General features: G+C 38.8%; 1 protein-coding gene across 2 annotated transcripts in view; it reads right to left on the bottom strand.

The window, feature by feature from the left end:
* TRIM37 (tripartite motif containing 37) overlaps nt 1-17134 on the bottom strand; it is a 127969-nt gene that overhangs the window by 41526 nt on the left and 69309 nt on the right. The window contains exons 14-17 of one of the 2 annotated variants that reach the window (XM_065910108.1): nt 15398-15512; nt 14323-14541; nt 9376-9512; nt 3941-4026 (exon numbers count right to left, since the gene is read on the bottom strand). In XM_065910108.1, coding sequence (XP_065766180.1) covers nt 3941-4026; nt 9376-9512; nt 14323-14541; nt 15398-15512 — 557 coding nt within the window. The remainder of the gene's footprint in view (nt 1-3940; nt 4027-9375; nt 9513-14322; nt 14542-15397; nt 15513-17134) is intronic. The other variant, XM_065910109.1, reaches the window with a different exon arrangement.

Genomic DNA, 17134 nt, shown 5'->3' with positions numbered 1-17134 from the left:
TTATAAGCAGAAAACTGCTCCTGAACTTCACATGAGGGAAAAAAAAACTCATAAAAAAGCAAATGGATGCTCTCTTCGTAAGCCAAGCCAGATTAAGCCTGCTAAAATGTCACACTAATCTATCTGAGCTCTTGATTTTACTACAGTGCTTGTATGTATTAGCAAAACATTTGAGGTCCTACACAGTCTAGACTCAAACTACCTTTCCCGTCTTCTCTAGTTTTTCACATTCTTTAATTTGCTAAAAGTTACATTTACTTTTTAAAAATTAAAAACACAAGCAAACAAAAGCACCTAAAAAAGAACAATACTGCTTTAAACTATCTTGTAAAACTCAACTGGCAAATACCAGCTCCCGTTCTGTTCAAAGTGGAAAAGTCATAGGATGTGTATATTTAGCTTTACCTATACTGCCCAACAGTTTTATAAAGTAGAGTTATCAATTTTCATTCCTACCAGCAAGCTATGAGAGTTTCCATCTCTCCACATGCTTTCAACATTTAGTACTGCCAGTTTAAAAAGTATTAGCCATTACAGTGGATATTCAATGGTATCATAATGTGGATTTTATCTGGCATTTCCTGAAAAAGAATGAAGGAAAATGAACAGAGTCTCAGAGACCTGTGAAATCCCACCAAGTGTACCAACATACACATAATGGGAGTTAGAGAGGAGGAAAAAGAATATTATTCAAAGAAAAATGGGTAAAAATTCCTTACTTATAATGAAAACTATTCATGTAAACATCCAAAAAACTCAACTCAAGAAACTTCATGAAGGATAAACAAACTCAACAGCACCACAACTTGAATTTATCTGACAAAAACAGTGAAAAAAAAAAAATCTTTAAAATTGTGTACTGGTCATCTAGATAAGACTCCTTTGTGAAGTGTCTATTCAAGTCTTTTGCTTTTTGTTTTTTTTTAAACTAAAGAGATTGTCATCTTTTTCTTATTGATTTGTATAAATTCTTTACATGTTATGGGTGAATCTTGTAAATGATATTTTAATTAGTTCATTAATTTCAATGAACAAGAACTATGACTCCTATTTTTTTTTTTTTAAATTTTATTTTATTAGTTGGAGGCCAATTACTTCACAACATTTCAGTGGGTTTTGTCATACATTGACACGAATCAGCCATAGTATGACTCCTATTTTTAAAAATCTTTTTAAAATTATTTTTTAGTTTGGGGGCTGTACTGGGTCTTCGTTGCTGTGATGGCTTTTTCCAGCTGAGGCGAGGAGTTACTCTCTGTTTTGCAGAGCACAGGCTTCTAACTGTGGCGGCTTCTCCTGCAGGGCATGGGCTCTAGGGCACAGGCTTCAGTCGTTGTGGTCATAGGCTCAGCAGTTGCAGCTCCTGGGCTCTAGAGCATAGGTTCCATAGTTGTGGAGCATGTAATTTGCCAAAGACCAGGAACTGAATCCACGTCTCCTGCACTGGCAAGTGATTCTTAACCACTGAGCCACCAGGGAAGCCCTGATGATGCTTATTCTTAAAAGACAATGCATTATTACTACACAGACTGCACACCTGTGGTCTTCCAAGCAGCCAGTTACATGGGTCTGGAGATCATAACGTGGGAGTCCCACTGGCCCATCAATATCAGCATGGATCACACCGAATATATTATCCTCTGCCCTGAGACTCACTAGCTTATGGAATGAGACCCAAACTAGGGACCTTAAGGAATCACCCCCACACCCCACCGACTCCAACCCATCCAGTCAGACACTCCCAAGTCATACAGAGTCTTACTTAACATTCTCAGAAGGTTTCTTCTTCTCTGCCTCTACTATTCTTGCCTTATTTGGGGCCCTCAAACTTTCCTTCCTGGAATATTGAGGTAGTTTCCTTTTATTTTTTTGGCTACACCATGCAGCTTGTGGGATCTTAGTTTACCAACCAGGGGTCAAACCCATGCTCTCATCAGTGAAAGCATGGAGTTCTAACCACTGGACTCCCACAGAATTTTCACAGTAGTATTCAATCTTATCTCATCCACCTTTAACCCATTTTTCACTATATAGACAAATCTGATCATATTCACTCTTAAAGACCTTTAGTGGTTCCACAGAATAAAAGGCCAAGCTCCTTAGCCAGGCAAATAAGACTTTCCATTACCTGATCTTGTAACGTGATGAACCTGGAGGGTATTATGCTAAATGAAATAAGTGAGACAGAGAAAGATAAAGAAATATGACTTCATTTATATGTAAAATCTAAGAAACAAAACAAATGGACAAACATAACAAACCCAAAAACAGTCATACACAGAAAACAAACAAGCTGTTATCAGAGGGGAGTGGGGTAGAGAAGAGGAAAGGAAAAAAAAAAAAAAGGTAACTATGTGAGGCAGTGAATGCTAACTGGCTTGATCCTGCTGACCATTTCACAATGTGTATTTATATGAAACCATCATGCTGTACACCTTAAACATATACAATTTTTGTCAATTATACCTTTTAAAGCTGGGGAAAAAATGAGCAGGAGTCAGCACATGAAGGCCATTGTATACCATATTAATGAGTTTGGATTTCATCCTATCAGTAAATGGAATGAAATAAAGGGTTTTTAAGGAGAGAAGGGATACAATCAGATATTCTTTTGAAGGGAATAAAAAGTCACCTCATTTGGAACACTTGCCATGAGAAGCAGAATGGATGGGAGCAATAATGGATACAAAGAACCCAAATAGCCTCTCATTCAGGTTGAAAGACACAGGCCTACACCAGAAATGGCAATGGAATGTGAAGTAACAAATGTATTCACTATCTAGGAGGAAGAATCAACAGATTTTGGTGACATGTTAAAGGGAGAGTTGAAGGAGAGGGAAAGGTGAAGAATATACAGCACTACTAATCATCAAGATGGTGGCCATCACTGATGGGTAAGCCTGCAAATGAAAAGGTAACAGTTTTTATTTAGGAGATCTAAGACTGAGACATCAAAACCAAACTGCTACATCGGGCTGGGAGTCATGAGAAAAATAAAGGCTAGAGATGGAGCTTGGGGAGTAATCAGCATACAGACAAAACTGACATACAGGTGTGACTGAGATCACCTAGAAATAAAGTGAAAGACAGGAGTACAATCAGAAGTGGAAGTATTAAGTATTAAAGAGGTCTTTAGATAGTCAAGCATGCTACAGAATATGCCAATGTTCATACCAAGGGCAAAGCAGGTAAAACAGAAGTAGCAAAAAACTAGTTGATAATTGTTTTAGCCAAAATCCCCATGCTTAATTGAACAGGTCCAAGAAAAAAAAAGAAACACTCACTATTTAAAACTGGTTATCCCAGGAGGAGCCGTGTACTTTGGTAAAAAGCTAGGTTCAAGATGATGACATGAGGTTCTAGTCTAGCTATAGCAACTAAATCTCTGAGCTTTTTCCATACATGTAAATTGAGTTCTCAAAATGCCTTCTGTATCTCAAAGATTCAATGATTCTATTCAAATTAATCTACAGTTGAGGTAGGTATACAAACAAGACTTACATACCATAAAAAGTAAGTCTGTAATAGTAGATAAGATCATGAGCTTAGGATTCAAATAAACAGAAAACTCTAATTCCTCTTTCATTTACTTAATTGTAAAATGACACCAAGTTGCTTAATTCCTTTACACATCAGTTTCTACAGCTACAAAAAGAAGATAATATTAAAATCCACCTCCAAGAATTTTATAGGTAAATAAGATAACATACACATTAAGGGCTTTTGCACAATGCCTGCTATGTAAGAATGTATCAAATTTTAGCTATTACTATTCTAAATACTATTAGTAATACTCTAAAATCCATACATAAAATACAGTCCTTCTAACACCATGAACAATGTAGTGCAATGGCTGCCACATATGATATGTAGCAAATATGATACATTCAAAGAAGAGGAAAGAGAAGACAGGACGGCTTGTGGGGTTTGGCTCCAGTACCTGGAGGTCCTGCCGCAGCTGCATCTTCCATGAGTTCTCCCTCTTCCAATTCCATGTTGTTGTATTCCACATCATTCTCTCCAGACCTAAGAATATACAGAATTCATTTTTCCACATAGTAAGTAAAATTAGCATTATCTGTCACATCTCAATGAATTTTACAATAATAGCGTATAGCTTTCTCCTATGAAGTAACAGTATATTTCTAAACAGAAAACTGAGAGGAAAGACTTTTGTCACTATCACATTGTTTGGGCAGTACTATTAATGTTCAATCTACCTTTTTAAAGTACCAAAATAGGTTGGCAACATTTAATTTTCAAAATAGAAAATTTGAGAACCATGTAAGCAGAAGAGATTATAGCTTCAAAGAATGTGTAATTTAATGGTAGCAAATTAGGCTTAAAACTGTACATTTTAAGGTTAAGAAGGATGTTCAAATTACTATATATAACTAAAAACTAGTTTCTTAAGATATCATTTCAGAAAAGAGGGTGCTGTTTATCAAAACACAATTATCTTATTTTAAATGACAAAGTACTATATGGAATAGCATAAATCAGCGCTAGTTTTGGGTATTTAAAGGAAAGTCACTCAGTCATGTCTGACTCATTGCAACCAAAGGACTATACGGTCCATGAAATTCTCTAGGCCAAAATACTGGAGAGGGTAGCCTTTCCCTTCTCCAGGGGAACTTCCCAACCCAGGAATCGAACCAGGGTCTCCTGCATTGCAGGTGGATTCTTTCACCAGCTGAGCCATCAGGAAGCCCAAAGGAGTCTGAAAATCAATTCCCAGGTTGACAGCATGAGGAGCTCTACAGATCTGTTCTCCAGTGACATTGTGAACATTATTTTTTAAGGCAACAGTTTATAGACTCTGGAAATGATTCTAAGAGCATACAGCAAATGAAAACAGTAATGAAATTTGGTAACGACAGTGAGTCTGTGGTACCTGAACCAAGAGCAGTGATACAGCAATTCCACTTCTGACTTACACACCCAAGTACATAAGGCTCCCATTTCCCACAGCTCCCAGGAGAAGGGCTATATTCCTAAGTGGAACAAGACCCCAACACTTCTCACCCTGCTCCCAGCTACCTGTGGCTAGACTAAAGTCAGGTATATGTGACTAAGAGGCAGGGATTCCCTTCTTCCATCCAGACCCAAGGCTCTACCTTTGATGTAGCATGTGAAGAAACTGGGGCCCAGATCACCCTTGCTGCAAGTTACTCATAAAGCAGAAGTTCCAGGCCTCAGAAGACCAACTGAAAGATCTGAGGCTACAGCCCCTAACTCACCCACTCCCACTGGCTCAGCTTCTAAAGTGGGAGAAATAAGGACACCTTTGTTCTCACTCTAGCTTCAGAACTCTGGCTCAGAAATTTTGCCTGTAAGAAGAAGCAGGCTATAAAAACAGAGCCACATAAAAAGGTATAACACTATTAAGAACATGAAAAAAAAAAACAAAAAACCTCTCAAATGGAATCCAGCAAAAAAGAAAAATAGGAATCCAGCGAAACATAAGGAGTTACACTCCATGGCAGAGTAGAAATTATCCAAGGAACACAAAGTTGGTTTAGAATCTAAAAATGAACTAATGTAATACACCATATTAATAGAATAAAAAACAAAAACTATATGATTATTTGAAGAGATGCAGAAAGAGACTTCAAAAAAACCAATACCCTTTCATAATAAAAATACTCAATAAACCAGAAGGGCATCTATGGAAAACTCACAGCTAACATCACATTAATTGGTGAAAGACTGAACTTTCCCTGTAAGATCAGGAACAAGATAAGAAAGAATGTCCACTCCACCAAATTTATATGATGTTCTATCCAGTAAACTTAGGCAAGAAAAAGAGATAGAAGGCACCCAAATTGAAAAAGAATAAGTAAAACTACATCTATTTACAGGTATAATATTACACATAGAAAAATATAAAGAATCCATTAAAAGATATTAGAATTCATAAACAAGTTAACAAGGTTGCAGGATACAAAAATCTGCATTTTCATGTACTTGCAAAGAACAACCCACAAAAAAATTTAAAAAGAAAATTCAATTGCATTTACAATAGCATGAAAAAGAATAAGATCAAAGAACAACCCACAAAAGAAACTTAAAAAGAAAATTCAATTACATTTATAATAGCATGAAAGAGAGTAAGATACTGATGAATGATTTCAAAAATGTGTAAAACATATACTCTGAAAACTACAAAACACTGTTGAAATATCAAAAATTTCTGATTGGCAAAAGACCCTGTTAATATGAAAAGATAAGCTACAGAATGAAAGTTATCTTCAAAGCATGTTCCAAATTCAGCAAAGGACTAGTACCTAATATACACGTGAAAGTGAAAGTGAAGTTGCTCAGTCGTGTAAACTCTTTCTAACCCCATGGACTGTAGCCTACCGGCTCCTCTATCCATGGGATTTTCTAGGCAAGAGTACTGGAGTGTGCTGCCATTTCCTTCTCCAGGATCTAATATACAAAGAATTCTCAACACTCAACAGTAGTTGCTAGGAGGAAAGAGGGCACTATCGTTTTATGGGTACAGAGTTTAGTCTGGGAAGATGAAAAAAAAGAGCTCTGGGGATAGACAGTGGTGATGGTTGTGCAACAACATGAGTATTTAATGCCACTGAACTGCCCTTAGACATGATTATGTATGCATGCAAGCATGCAGGCTCAGTCGCTCAGTCTTGTCCAACTCTATGCGACCCCATGGACTGTAGCTGCCAGGCCAGTCTGGGATTTTTCAGGCAAAGTACTAAAGTGGTTTGCCATTTCCTTCTCCTGTGGTTATATATATTTTATCATTTAAAAAAAAGTTCCAATTAGAAACCAGGTAAAAGACACGAAGAGAAATTTTACCAGTGAGGATACGCATATGGGAAATTAAACACATGAAAAGATGTTCAACATCATTAGCTAACATGGGGAATTAATTAATACGACAATGGTATATCACAATGACTAGAATAAAAACTAGTGGCAACACTAAATGCTGCGAGGGATTCAGAGAGTGGACCATACATATACTGCTCATGGGAATGCAAAAACTAGAAAACTACTTGGCAGTTTCTTCAAAAACTAAACTTTCAATTACCATACAATCCAGCAGCTAAACTTATCCAACAGAAATGGAGATTTATGTTCACACAAAATTCTGTACATGAATGTTTCTAGTAGTTTTATTTATAGTAGCCCCAAACTGAAAACAATCCAGATGTTCTTCAACAAGTGAACAGCTGAACAAATTGTAGTGTATCTGCAACACAAACCACTTATCAGCATCACAGCAAACAAACCACCTATGCACACAATAACATGGATGAGTCCCCAGAGAAACAGACAGTGTGTGGAAAATGCCAGTCCCTAAAGGTTGCATACTGTATGATTCCATTTACATAACATCCTTTAAGTGACAAAATTATAGAACGGAGGAAAACATGGGTGATTGCAAAGAAGAGGCTAGGTGGGGAAAGTAGGTATGCTATAGAACAGCAGCATATGGGGCACTTGTGGTGATGGAAATGTTCTGTATCTTGCTTATGTCACATCAATATCCTGGGTGTGAGGTTTGTTACTTACTACTGGGGAAAACTGGGCAAAGGGCATATGGAACCTTGTATTATTTTTCACAACTGCAAGTGAATTTACAATCACCTCAAAAAAAAAGAAGAAAAAAACCAAATAGCAGGAAGACAATACATACTGGTATCATAAAAAGACTGAGGTGGAGGGAGAGAAGAAGGCCTGTTTGACAAATGTGCTGTAGCTAACAGAAAGTTATTTCTAATAATCATTATCCAAATCAACTATGTTCCTAGTTCTCCACCTATTAAAGGAAGGAACTGATCTTAATTTGTAAAAGCTAACAATGTGTGTTCCTGAGATGGTCAAATTGGGCTTGCCAGTGGCTTTAGCAGTAAAGAATCTGCCTGCAATGCAGGAGATGCAAGTTCAACTCCTGGTCCAGGAAGAACCCCTGGAGGACGGCATGGCTACCCACTCCAGTATCCTTGCCTGGAGAATCCCATGGACAGAGGAGCCTGGTGGACTACAGTCCATAGGGTCGCAAAGACACAACTAAAGTGACTGAGCACAGTACAGATGTTCAAACTGACTTAACTGTGCTATTTCTATGAATTATACAATATACTTTGAATCAAGCTGTTAATGTAGATGCATGCAAATAAACAGAACATAATCAAACACTTTCTAGTGGAAAAAACATTAAAAGTCAATCTAGGGGACTTTCCTGGTGGCCCAGCGATTAGTACTCTACACTTCCAATGTGGGGACCTGGGTTCAATTACCGATCAGGGAACTAGATCCCACAGCATGCCTGAACTAAAGGTGCTGCCACAACAAAGGATTCTGCATGCTACAACAAAGACCTAAGATCCTGAGTGCCATAACTAAGACAGCCAGCAGAGGCAAATAAATAAATATTTCTTTTAAAGAAGTCAATATAATGTAAGGCTGTGAATGAGGCTTAATGGAAAATACGATGCCCTCAAGACTACCCTGAAAAAAGTCAAGAGACCTAACAGTCCAAGGAATTAATTCAGGTAGAACCATATATGTAAGCTGTTTATCAAGGTGATTCCACTTCATAGAATCACCATCTTAAACAACTTTTCATGCTAGTTCAAATTAATAAGCTTTATTTTATATGTTTAAAAATATCAGTAATAATGATTTCTGATTTGGTAACTTAAAGGCTTCACATTTTAACTAACCCTTTAAGACAATTTGCCAAGTATTCTAAAGAGGGAACTTGAAGTGCAAAAGGTCTATTTTGAGGAGTTAATACAATGAGAACTATATTTACTTTATCTCAAATGTCTCACAAAAAATTTTATGTGGAGAGAGAAAAGAGAGAAACATAACAAAGCAAAACATTAACATTTGGGGAATTAATCTGCTACTACTTTTGCAACATTTCTTAAATATGAAATAACCACAAAATTAAAAGTTAAAGCTACAACGAAAACTGTTTGGATCCCAGAGATTAGAGGAAGGGAACTCACTCTTTCTTCCTTCATTTATATAAGAGGGTAAATCAAGGGGAAAAAATGCTTAATATCCTCAGTTTTAGAAAGAAAAAGAAAGTGAAAGAAAGAAAGAAAGAAAACTGAAGTCACTCAGTCGTGTCCAATTCCTTGAGACCCCATGGACTGTAGCCTGCCAGGCTCCCCTCTTCATGGGATTTTCCAGGCAAGAATACTAGAGTGGGTTGCCATTTCCTTCTCCAGGGGATCTTCCCGACCCAGGGATCGAACCCAGGTCTACTGCACTGTAGGCAGACGCTTTCCCGTCTGAGCCACCACCTAGTTTTAGGCCTAACTTAACTACCATGCTTCTAATAATTGTCACTTAGATGGTTCATAGTGGTAGTTACTGTGAGACACTCACATCGTTTCTTCATCAATGTCATTTTCTTCTGTGTTACTCGTTGCTGTGGAACTGGCAGAAGAACTGCTGCCGTCGAGGTGATTTGCTTCATCTTCACCAACAAGATCCAGATCCAGATCTCCATCTGAGAGATCCTGCTAGATTAAGGCAAAGAAAAATGATTTCTATCTCAAATGTTTTCACTCAGCCTAGACTAAGCCCCAAATAAGGTACTCCTCAGAATTCTCTGCTGCTGGGCATACACTGCTGAGCCCTACAGAGATAAATCACACAACCACATTACCTGGGCCCACCAATAAGTTATTTCTGCCAATTGCAGCTGGGCTTTTAATATGACTGGAAATGGTTCATACAGTCCACACCAACTTCCTCACAGAACAACATTTCAAATCATTACTTCTCAAGGTCTGAAGTGAAGTGGCTCAGTCGTGGCCAACTCTTTGCGACTCCATGGACTGTAGCCTCCTAGGCTACTCCGTTCATTGGATTTTTCAGGCAAGAATACTGGAGTGGGTTGCCATTTTCCTTCTCCAGGGGATCTTCCCAACTCAGGGGTTGAACCCGGGTCTCCTGCATTGCAGGTGGACGCCTTACCCTCTAAGCCACCAGGGATGTGATTATAAATCCCTGTCACCTTTCTATACAGAAAAACATACAGGCTACGGCTAGTTAGCATAAATGCCTCCAACTTTCAGCTGTCCTACCTACAAACTCCATCCTTCCTTTAACTCATGCTATCAAAGGTTAACTGCTACACCTGAGTTCCCCATTCCAACATATAACATCTCCTAAAATAGTCTGTTCTGTCAATAACTGTACCTTAATTTTCAACCTTTCTCCCCACTGACTCCATCAATTACAACATACACCTTAAGCTTCCCATCCTCAGTTCAGTTCAGTTGCTCAGTCATGTCCAACTTTTGCAACCCCATGGACTGCAACACGCCAGACCTCCGTGTCCATTACCAACTCCCGGAGTTTACTCAAACTCATGTCCACATAGTCAGCGATGCCATCCAACCATCTCATCCTCTGTCGTCCCCTTCTCCTCCCACTTTCAATCTTTCCCAGCATCAGTGTCTTTTTGAAGGAGTCAGTTCTTTGAATCAGGTGGCCAAACTATTGGAGTTTCAGCTTCAGCATCAGTCCTTCCAATGAACATTTAGGACTGATTTCCTTTAGGATGGACTGGTTAGATATCCTTGCACTCCAATAGACTCTCAAGAGTCTTCTCCAGCACCACAGTGCAAAAGCATCAATTGTCCTCCTCTCAGCTTTCTTTATAGTCCAACTCTCACATCCTTACAAGACTACTGGAAAAACCATAGCTTTGACTAGAAGGATCTTTGCTGGCAAAGTAATGTCTCTGCTTTTTAATCTGCTATCTAGGCTGGATATAACTGGAGAAGGAAATGGCAACCCACTCCAGTATTCTTGTCTGGAGAATCCCATGGACGGAGGAGTCTGTCAGGCTACAGTCTGTGGGGTCGCTAAGAGTCGGACACGACTGAGCGACTAAGCACACAGCACAGGCTAGTTATATCTTTTTTCCCAAGGAGCAAGCGTCTTTTAATTTAATGGCTGCAGTCACCATCTGCAGTGATTTTGGAGCCCAAAACTATAAACTCTGTCACTGTTTCCACTGCTTCCCCATCTATTTGCCATGAAGTGATGAGACTGTATGCCATGATCTTTGTTTTCTGAATGCTGAGCTTTAAGCTAACTTTCTCACTCCCCTCTTTCACTTTCATGAACGGGGTCTTTAGTTCTCCTTCACTTTCTGCCGTAAGAGTGGTGCCATCTGCACATCTGAGGTTATTGATATTTCGGCCGGCAACCTTGATTACAGCTTGTGCTTCATCCTGCCCAGCGTTTCTCATGATGTATTGTGCATATAAGTTAAATAAGCAGGGTCACAATATACAGCCTTGACGTACTCCTTTCCCAATTTGGAACCAGTCTGTTGTTCCATGTCCAGTTCTAACTGTTGCTTCCTGACCTGCATACAGATTTCTCAAGAGGCAGGTCAGATGCTCTGGTATTCCCATCTCTTGAGGAATTTTCCAGTTTGTTGTGATCCACAGTCAAAGGATTAGACATAGTCAATAAAGCAGAAGTAGATGATTTTCTGGAACTCTCTTGCTTTTTCGATGATCCAATGGATTTTGGCAATTTGATCTCTGGTTCCTCTGCCTTTTCTAAATACAGCTTGAACATCTGGAAGTTCATGGTTCATGTACTACTGAAGCCTGGCTTGGAGAATTTTGAGCATTACTTTACAAGTGTGTGAGATGAGTGTAACTGTACAGTAGTTTGAACATTCTTTAGGATTGCCTTTCTTTGGGAGTGCAATGAAAACGAAAGTTTTCCAGTCCTGTGGCCACTGCTGAGTTTTCCAAATTTGCTGGCATATTGAGTGCAGCACTTTCTCAGCATCATCTTTTAGGACGTGAAATAGCTCAACTGGAATTCCATCACCTCCACTAGCTTTGTTCGTAGCGATGCTTCCTAATGCCCACTTGACTTCACACTCCAGGATGTTTGGCTCTAGGTGAATGATCATACCATCATGATTATCTGGGGAGTGAAGATCTTTTATGTATAGTTCTCCTATGTATTCTTGCTACCTCTTCTTAATATCTTCTGCTTCTGTTAGATCCATACCATTTCTGTCCTTTAGTTGCCCATCTATACATGAAATGTTCCCTTGGTACTTCTTAATTTTCTTAAAGAGATCTCTAGTCATTCCCATCCTATTGTTTTCCACTATTTCTTTGCATTGATCACTGGGGAAGGCTTTCTTATCTCTCCTTGCTATTCTTTGGAACTCAGCATTCAAATGAGAAAATCTTTCCTTTTCTCCTTTGCCTTTCACTTCTCTTCTGTTCTCAGCTATTTGTAAAGCCTCCTCAGACAACCATTTTACCTTTTTGCACTTCTTTTTCTTGGGGATGGTCTTGATTCCTGCCCCTTGTACAATGTCACAAACCTTCATCCATAGTTCTTCAGGCACTCTATCAGATCTAATCCCTTGAAATCTATTTGTCACTTCCACTTAAGGGGTTTCATTCAGGTCATACCTGAATGGTCTAGTGGTTTTCACTACTTTCTTCAATTTAAGTCTGAATTTGGCAAGAAAGAGTTCATGATCTGAGCCACAGTCAGCTCCCAGTCTTGTTTTTGTTGCCTGTATAGAGTTTCTCCATCTTTGGCTGCAAAAAATATAATCAATGTGATTTCAGTATTGACCATATGGTGATGTCCATGTGTAGAGTCCTCTCTTGTGTTGTTGGAAGAGGGTGTTTGCTATGAGCAGTGCGTTCTCTTGGCAAAACTTTATTACCTTTGCCCTGCTTCATTCTGTACTCCAAGGCCAAATCTGCCTGTTACTCCAGGTATCTCTTGACTTCCTAATTTTGCATTCCTGTTCCCTATAATGAAAAAGACATCTTTTTTTGGTGTTGGTTTTAGAAGGTCTTGTAAGTCTTCATAGAACTGTTCAATTTCAGCTTCTTCAGCATTACTGGTCGGGGCATAGACTTGGATTACTGTGATATTGAATGGTTTGCCTTGGAAACAGAGATCATTCTGTCATTTTTAAGATTGCTTCCAAGTACTGCATTTCAGACTCTTTTGTTAACTATGAGGGCTACTCCATTTCTTTTAAGGGATTCTTGCCCATAGCAGTAGATATAATGGTCATCTGAGTTAAATTCATCCATCCCAGTCCATTTTAGTTTGCTGAGTTCTAAAATGTCAACGTTCACTCTTGCCATCTCCTGTTTGATCACTTCCAATTTGCCTTGATTCATGGACCTAACATTCAAGGTTCCTATGCAATACTGTTGTTTACAGCATCGGACTTTACTTCCATTACCAGTCACATCCACAACTGGGTGTTGTTTTTGCTTTGGCTCCATCTCTTCATTCTTTCTGGAGCTATTTCTGCACTGATCTCCAATAGCATGTTGGGCACCTACTTACCTGGGGAGTTCATCTTTTAGTGTCCTATCTTTTTGCCTTTTCATCCTGTTTATGGGGTTCTCAAGGCAAGAATACTGAAGTGGTTTGCCAGTCTGTTCTCCAGTGGACCACATTTTGTCAGAACTCTCCACCATGACCTGTCCATCTTGGGTGGCCCTACACAGCATGGCTCAAAGTTTCATTGAGTTAGACAAGGCTGTGGTCCATGTGATCAAACTGGTTAGTTTGCTGTGATTTCAGTCTGTCTGCCCTCTGATGGAGAAGGATAAGAGGCTTATGGAAACTTCCTGATGGGTTAGATTGACTGAGGGGGAAATTGGGTCTTGTTCTGATGGGCAGGGCCATGCTCAGTAAATCTTCAATCCAGTTTTCTGTTGATGGGTGGAGCTGTGTTCTTTCCCTGTTGCCAAATTATGGTGGAGGTAATGAAGATAATGGCGATTGTCTTCAAAAGGTCCCAGACATACACTGCTACACTCAGTGACCATCTTAAACAAATGTAACAAAAAAGCTTATCTACCCATTTCTCTCATACCTTAAACAGTAACAACCACTTCTTGAAATCTCACTCTAGCTGTAGTTTAGCTGGGACAAAACCTGGCTACTTCCCAAATCGTGTATCATCCTACCTACATATGCAATGATAAGGTACTTCAACTAGATGCAGTGAATGGAAATAAGACACATTTTAAAAATCTACAACTTACACAGCTTCTAGAATGTATACCACAGTTTCTTGTGTAGACTGTACAGTTTCCTATAATAAATTAATTTTTAGAAACTTGAAACACTTTTGATTCAACTTCTGACGTATTAATAGTCACAATAGGGCATATATTAGTAACGAAAACATAAATGGACAAGAGTTTTGGCACACTGATCCCCCTACATCATATGCTGAAAGCTATGATGTTACTTCTCTTTTCAAACATGAAATGAATCTAAACCAGGTCTAATTATTACATGATAATCTTCATTCTGAATCTTCTCCTCATCTTCTTCATCCTCCTTGACGTCTCGTACAGAAGCTGTAGCAGGACCATCCTGGAGAAGCACGTCAGCGCATGATCCAGACTTCTTAGCTCGTGTCTCAGGAGTGTCATCATTTTGGGGGCTAAGATGATTATCTGGTGGTGACAAATCTCTTGATTTCTGAGTTCGAGACAACTCAATAGTAAGTCTCTTTTAAAAAAAGAACACCACAAACATGTGTCATAAGCAGTCCGTAACTAGTAAAGTTGTTTCAAGTAAAAAAACACAACAAACAAAAAACAGCCCCACATACCCAGATATTCATAAAAATAGTTCTTGAACCATCCATCTCATACCTACTTGACTTCTGCTTATGGAAAACTCTATAGGAAGGAAAACTGCCCAATTTATCCTCATCTTTCTTCTCATCTATATCCCACGCTACACATACAATTAGCAAACCACATTGTAAATATAGGCAGTTTTAGATAGTATACTCGACATGAAAAATTTTTTAAATAGTTATGTTTTCTTCCCTCATATATTAAGTCACTCCCAGCACTTCAAATTTCTCAACCTATCCGAACATCCACTGGCAGAAAGAAACATTCCTCACATAATTTAGTTTACCATTGTAAAATAAAAGCTCCTTAACTGATCCTCCCCAGCATTCAGTTCAACAACAATGAGAATTCAAGATGGGCAGCATTTAATTGTCAAGGAAGAGAAATACCCAAGTCACTGACAGAAACACAAGAGTCTGACTCAAACTAGAGCAGCAGTGTGCAATACAATCTTACATAATGATGGAGATGTTCTGCATTGCGATTCCCAATACAAGCCAGCTAGTACAATGAAGAAACTAGATTAAGTCTAGACAACCACATGTGCTAGTGGCTACTGAAATGGACAGTCCATAATGAGACTCAAAGGTAATGAGAATAAAGAACAAGTGGATTTATTTACCAAGTTACAAACACCAATAATATCCAACCTCTAATTGCAAATTTAACAGGCCTGAAAGACAATATGAAACACAAAACCTAAAATATGCTTTTTTACTTACCTCTTTAAGGTTATTTATCTGTTGGATATAGCTAGTTTGTGCAGCTTCCAATTGAGTGATATACCAATGCTGGTCCCGGCATTTTTGAAAGAAAGTTGGTGAACGAACCTGAAACCTTAAAAGAATGGCTGCACGTGAAAACTAATCCAAACAGTAAAATATTACCAACCAAGCCTTAAAACTGTAACTATTAAATTCCACAATTTTAAATTTACTTGATTATGAGGCCAAGATCTTCCCAGGTGGGGCAGTGGTAAAAAAAAAACTCTCCTGCCAATGCAGAAGACACAGGAAATGTGGGTTCAATCTTTGGGTCAGGAAGATCTCCTGGAGGAGGAAAGGGCAACCCACTCCAGTATTCTTGCCTGGGAAAGCCCATGGACAGAGGAGCTTGGCAGGCTACAGTCCATGAGGTTGTAAAGAGCTGAACATGACTGAGCACTGTGTACACAAATGAGGCCAAAATTCAGAACTCAGAGCTCCTGGTACTTGCCATTTATACATGTAGTCCACTAATTATAATGACATATGGTTCTGAAAATTTATATCTAAGTCAGTTGCTAAATTCAAACTGTATTTTTCTAAAGAAGTAACATTACACATCATGGTTAAGCTTATAAACTAACCTACTTAAAATACATTTACTATAAGAATCTACCTCAAATACACAGCTGATCATAAGCTGGGAAGAGGATCATACTATGCAGGAAGGAGATAGCTAATGCTTCATTCTCTCTTCTTGCCTAGGTCAGACCCCAGCAAAACAAGCAAAGTTTATTTTAGGCACTGCCCTTTTTCATTCGCTCTTCCATCTCATGTTCCCATATTTCCTACACACTAGTTAAAAAAAAAAGATAGGGTTAGGGAAAAACCCAACTATCTCTATGTATTAAAGCATAAAAATAGGATATAAGACAGGATCTTTATCTCTTCAGAGACCCTGCATATTAGTTTTAGGATCTGTGCCATTAAAATAAAAGCAAGCATCAGGTAAAATTCCTTAACTATCTCTTTCAATGAAAGAATTTCTATATATAGCATAGACCTAAATAACTTTCTAATAAACAAATATAAATTCCATCAGAATCTTCTATTAAGGTTTCCAATTTTGAACAAACTCTCATTAAATATATAAATGTTATATGCTATAATGAAAAGCCCTCTCTCCACGAACCCCACATCAATTTATTTATACTGCTATTACAGCATAACAACTGTTTTTAACCTGCCCATTTCATCTTCAGTTTCCAAAGGACTAAAACCAGGCAACAGATTCTTAATTTCATTCCTAATATTAGCCCAGGGACTTCCCTGTAGGGACAATGGTGGAGAACTCACCTTCCAATGCAAGGGTTCAGTTCAGTTCAGTCCCTCAGTCATGTCCCACTCTTTATGACCCCATGGACTGTAGCACTCCAGGCTTCCCTGTCCATCACCAATGCCTGGAGCTTATTCAAACTCATGTCTATCGAGTTGGTGATGCCATCCAACCATCTCATTCTCTGTCATTCCCTTCTCCTCCTGCCTTCAATCCTTCCCGGCATCAGGATCTTTTCCAATGACTCACTTCTTTGAATCAGGTGGCCAAAGTATTGGAGTTTCAGCTCCAGCATCAGTCCTTCCAGTGAATATTCGGGACTGATTTCCTTTAGGATGGACTGGTTGGATCTCCTTGCAGTCCAAGGGACTCTCAAGAGTCTCCTCCAACACTACAGTTCAAAAGCATCAATTCTTCAG

This window comes from Muntiacus reevesi, chromosome 18, assembly GCF_963930625.1.
Source record: "Muntiacus reevesi chromosome 18, mMunRee1.1, whole genome shotgun sequence".
Taxonomy (NCBI): domain Eukaryota; kingdom Metazoa; phylum Chordata; class Mammalia; order Artiodactyla; family Cervidae; genus Muntiacus; species Muntiacus reevesi.
This window is presented reverse-complemented; position numbering and strand designations above follow the sequence as displayed.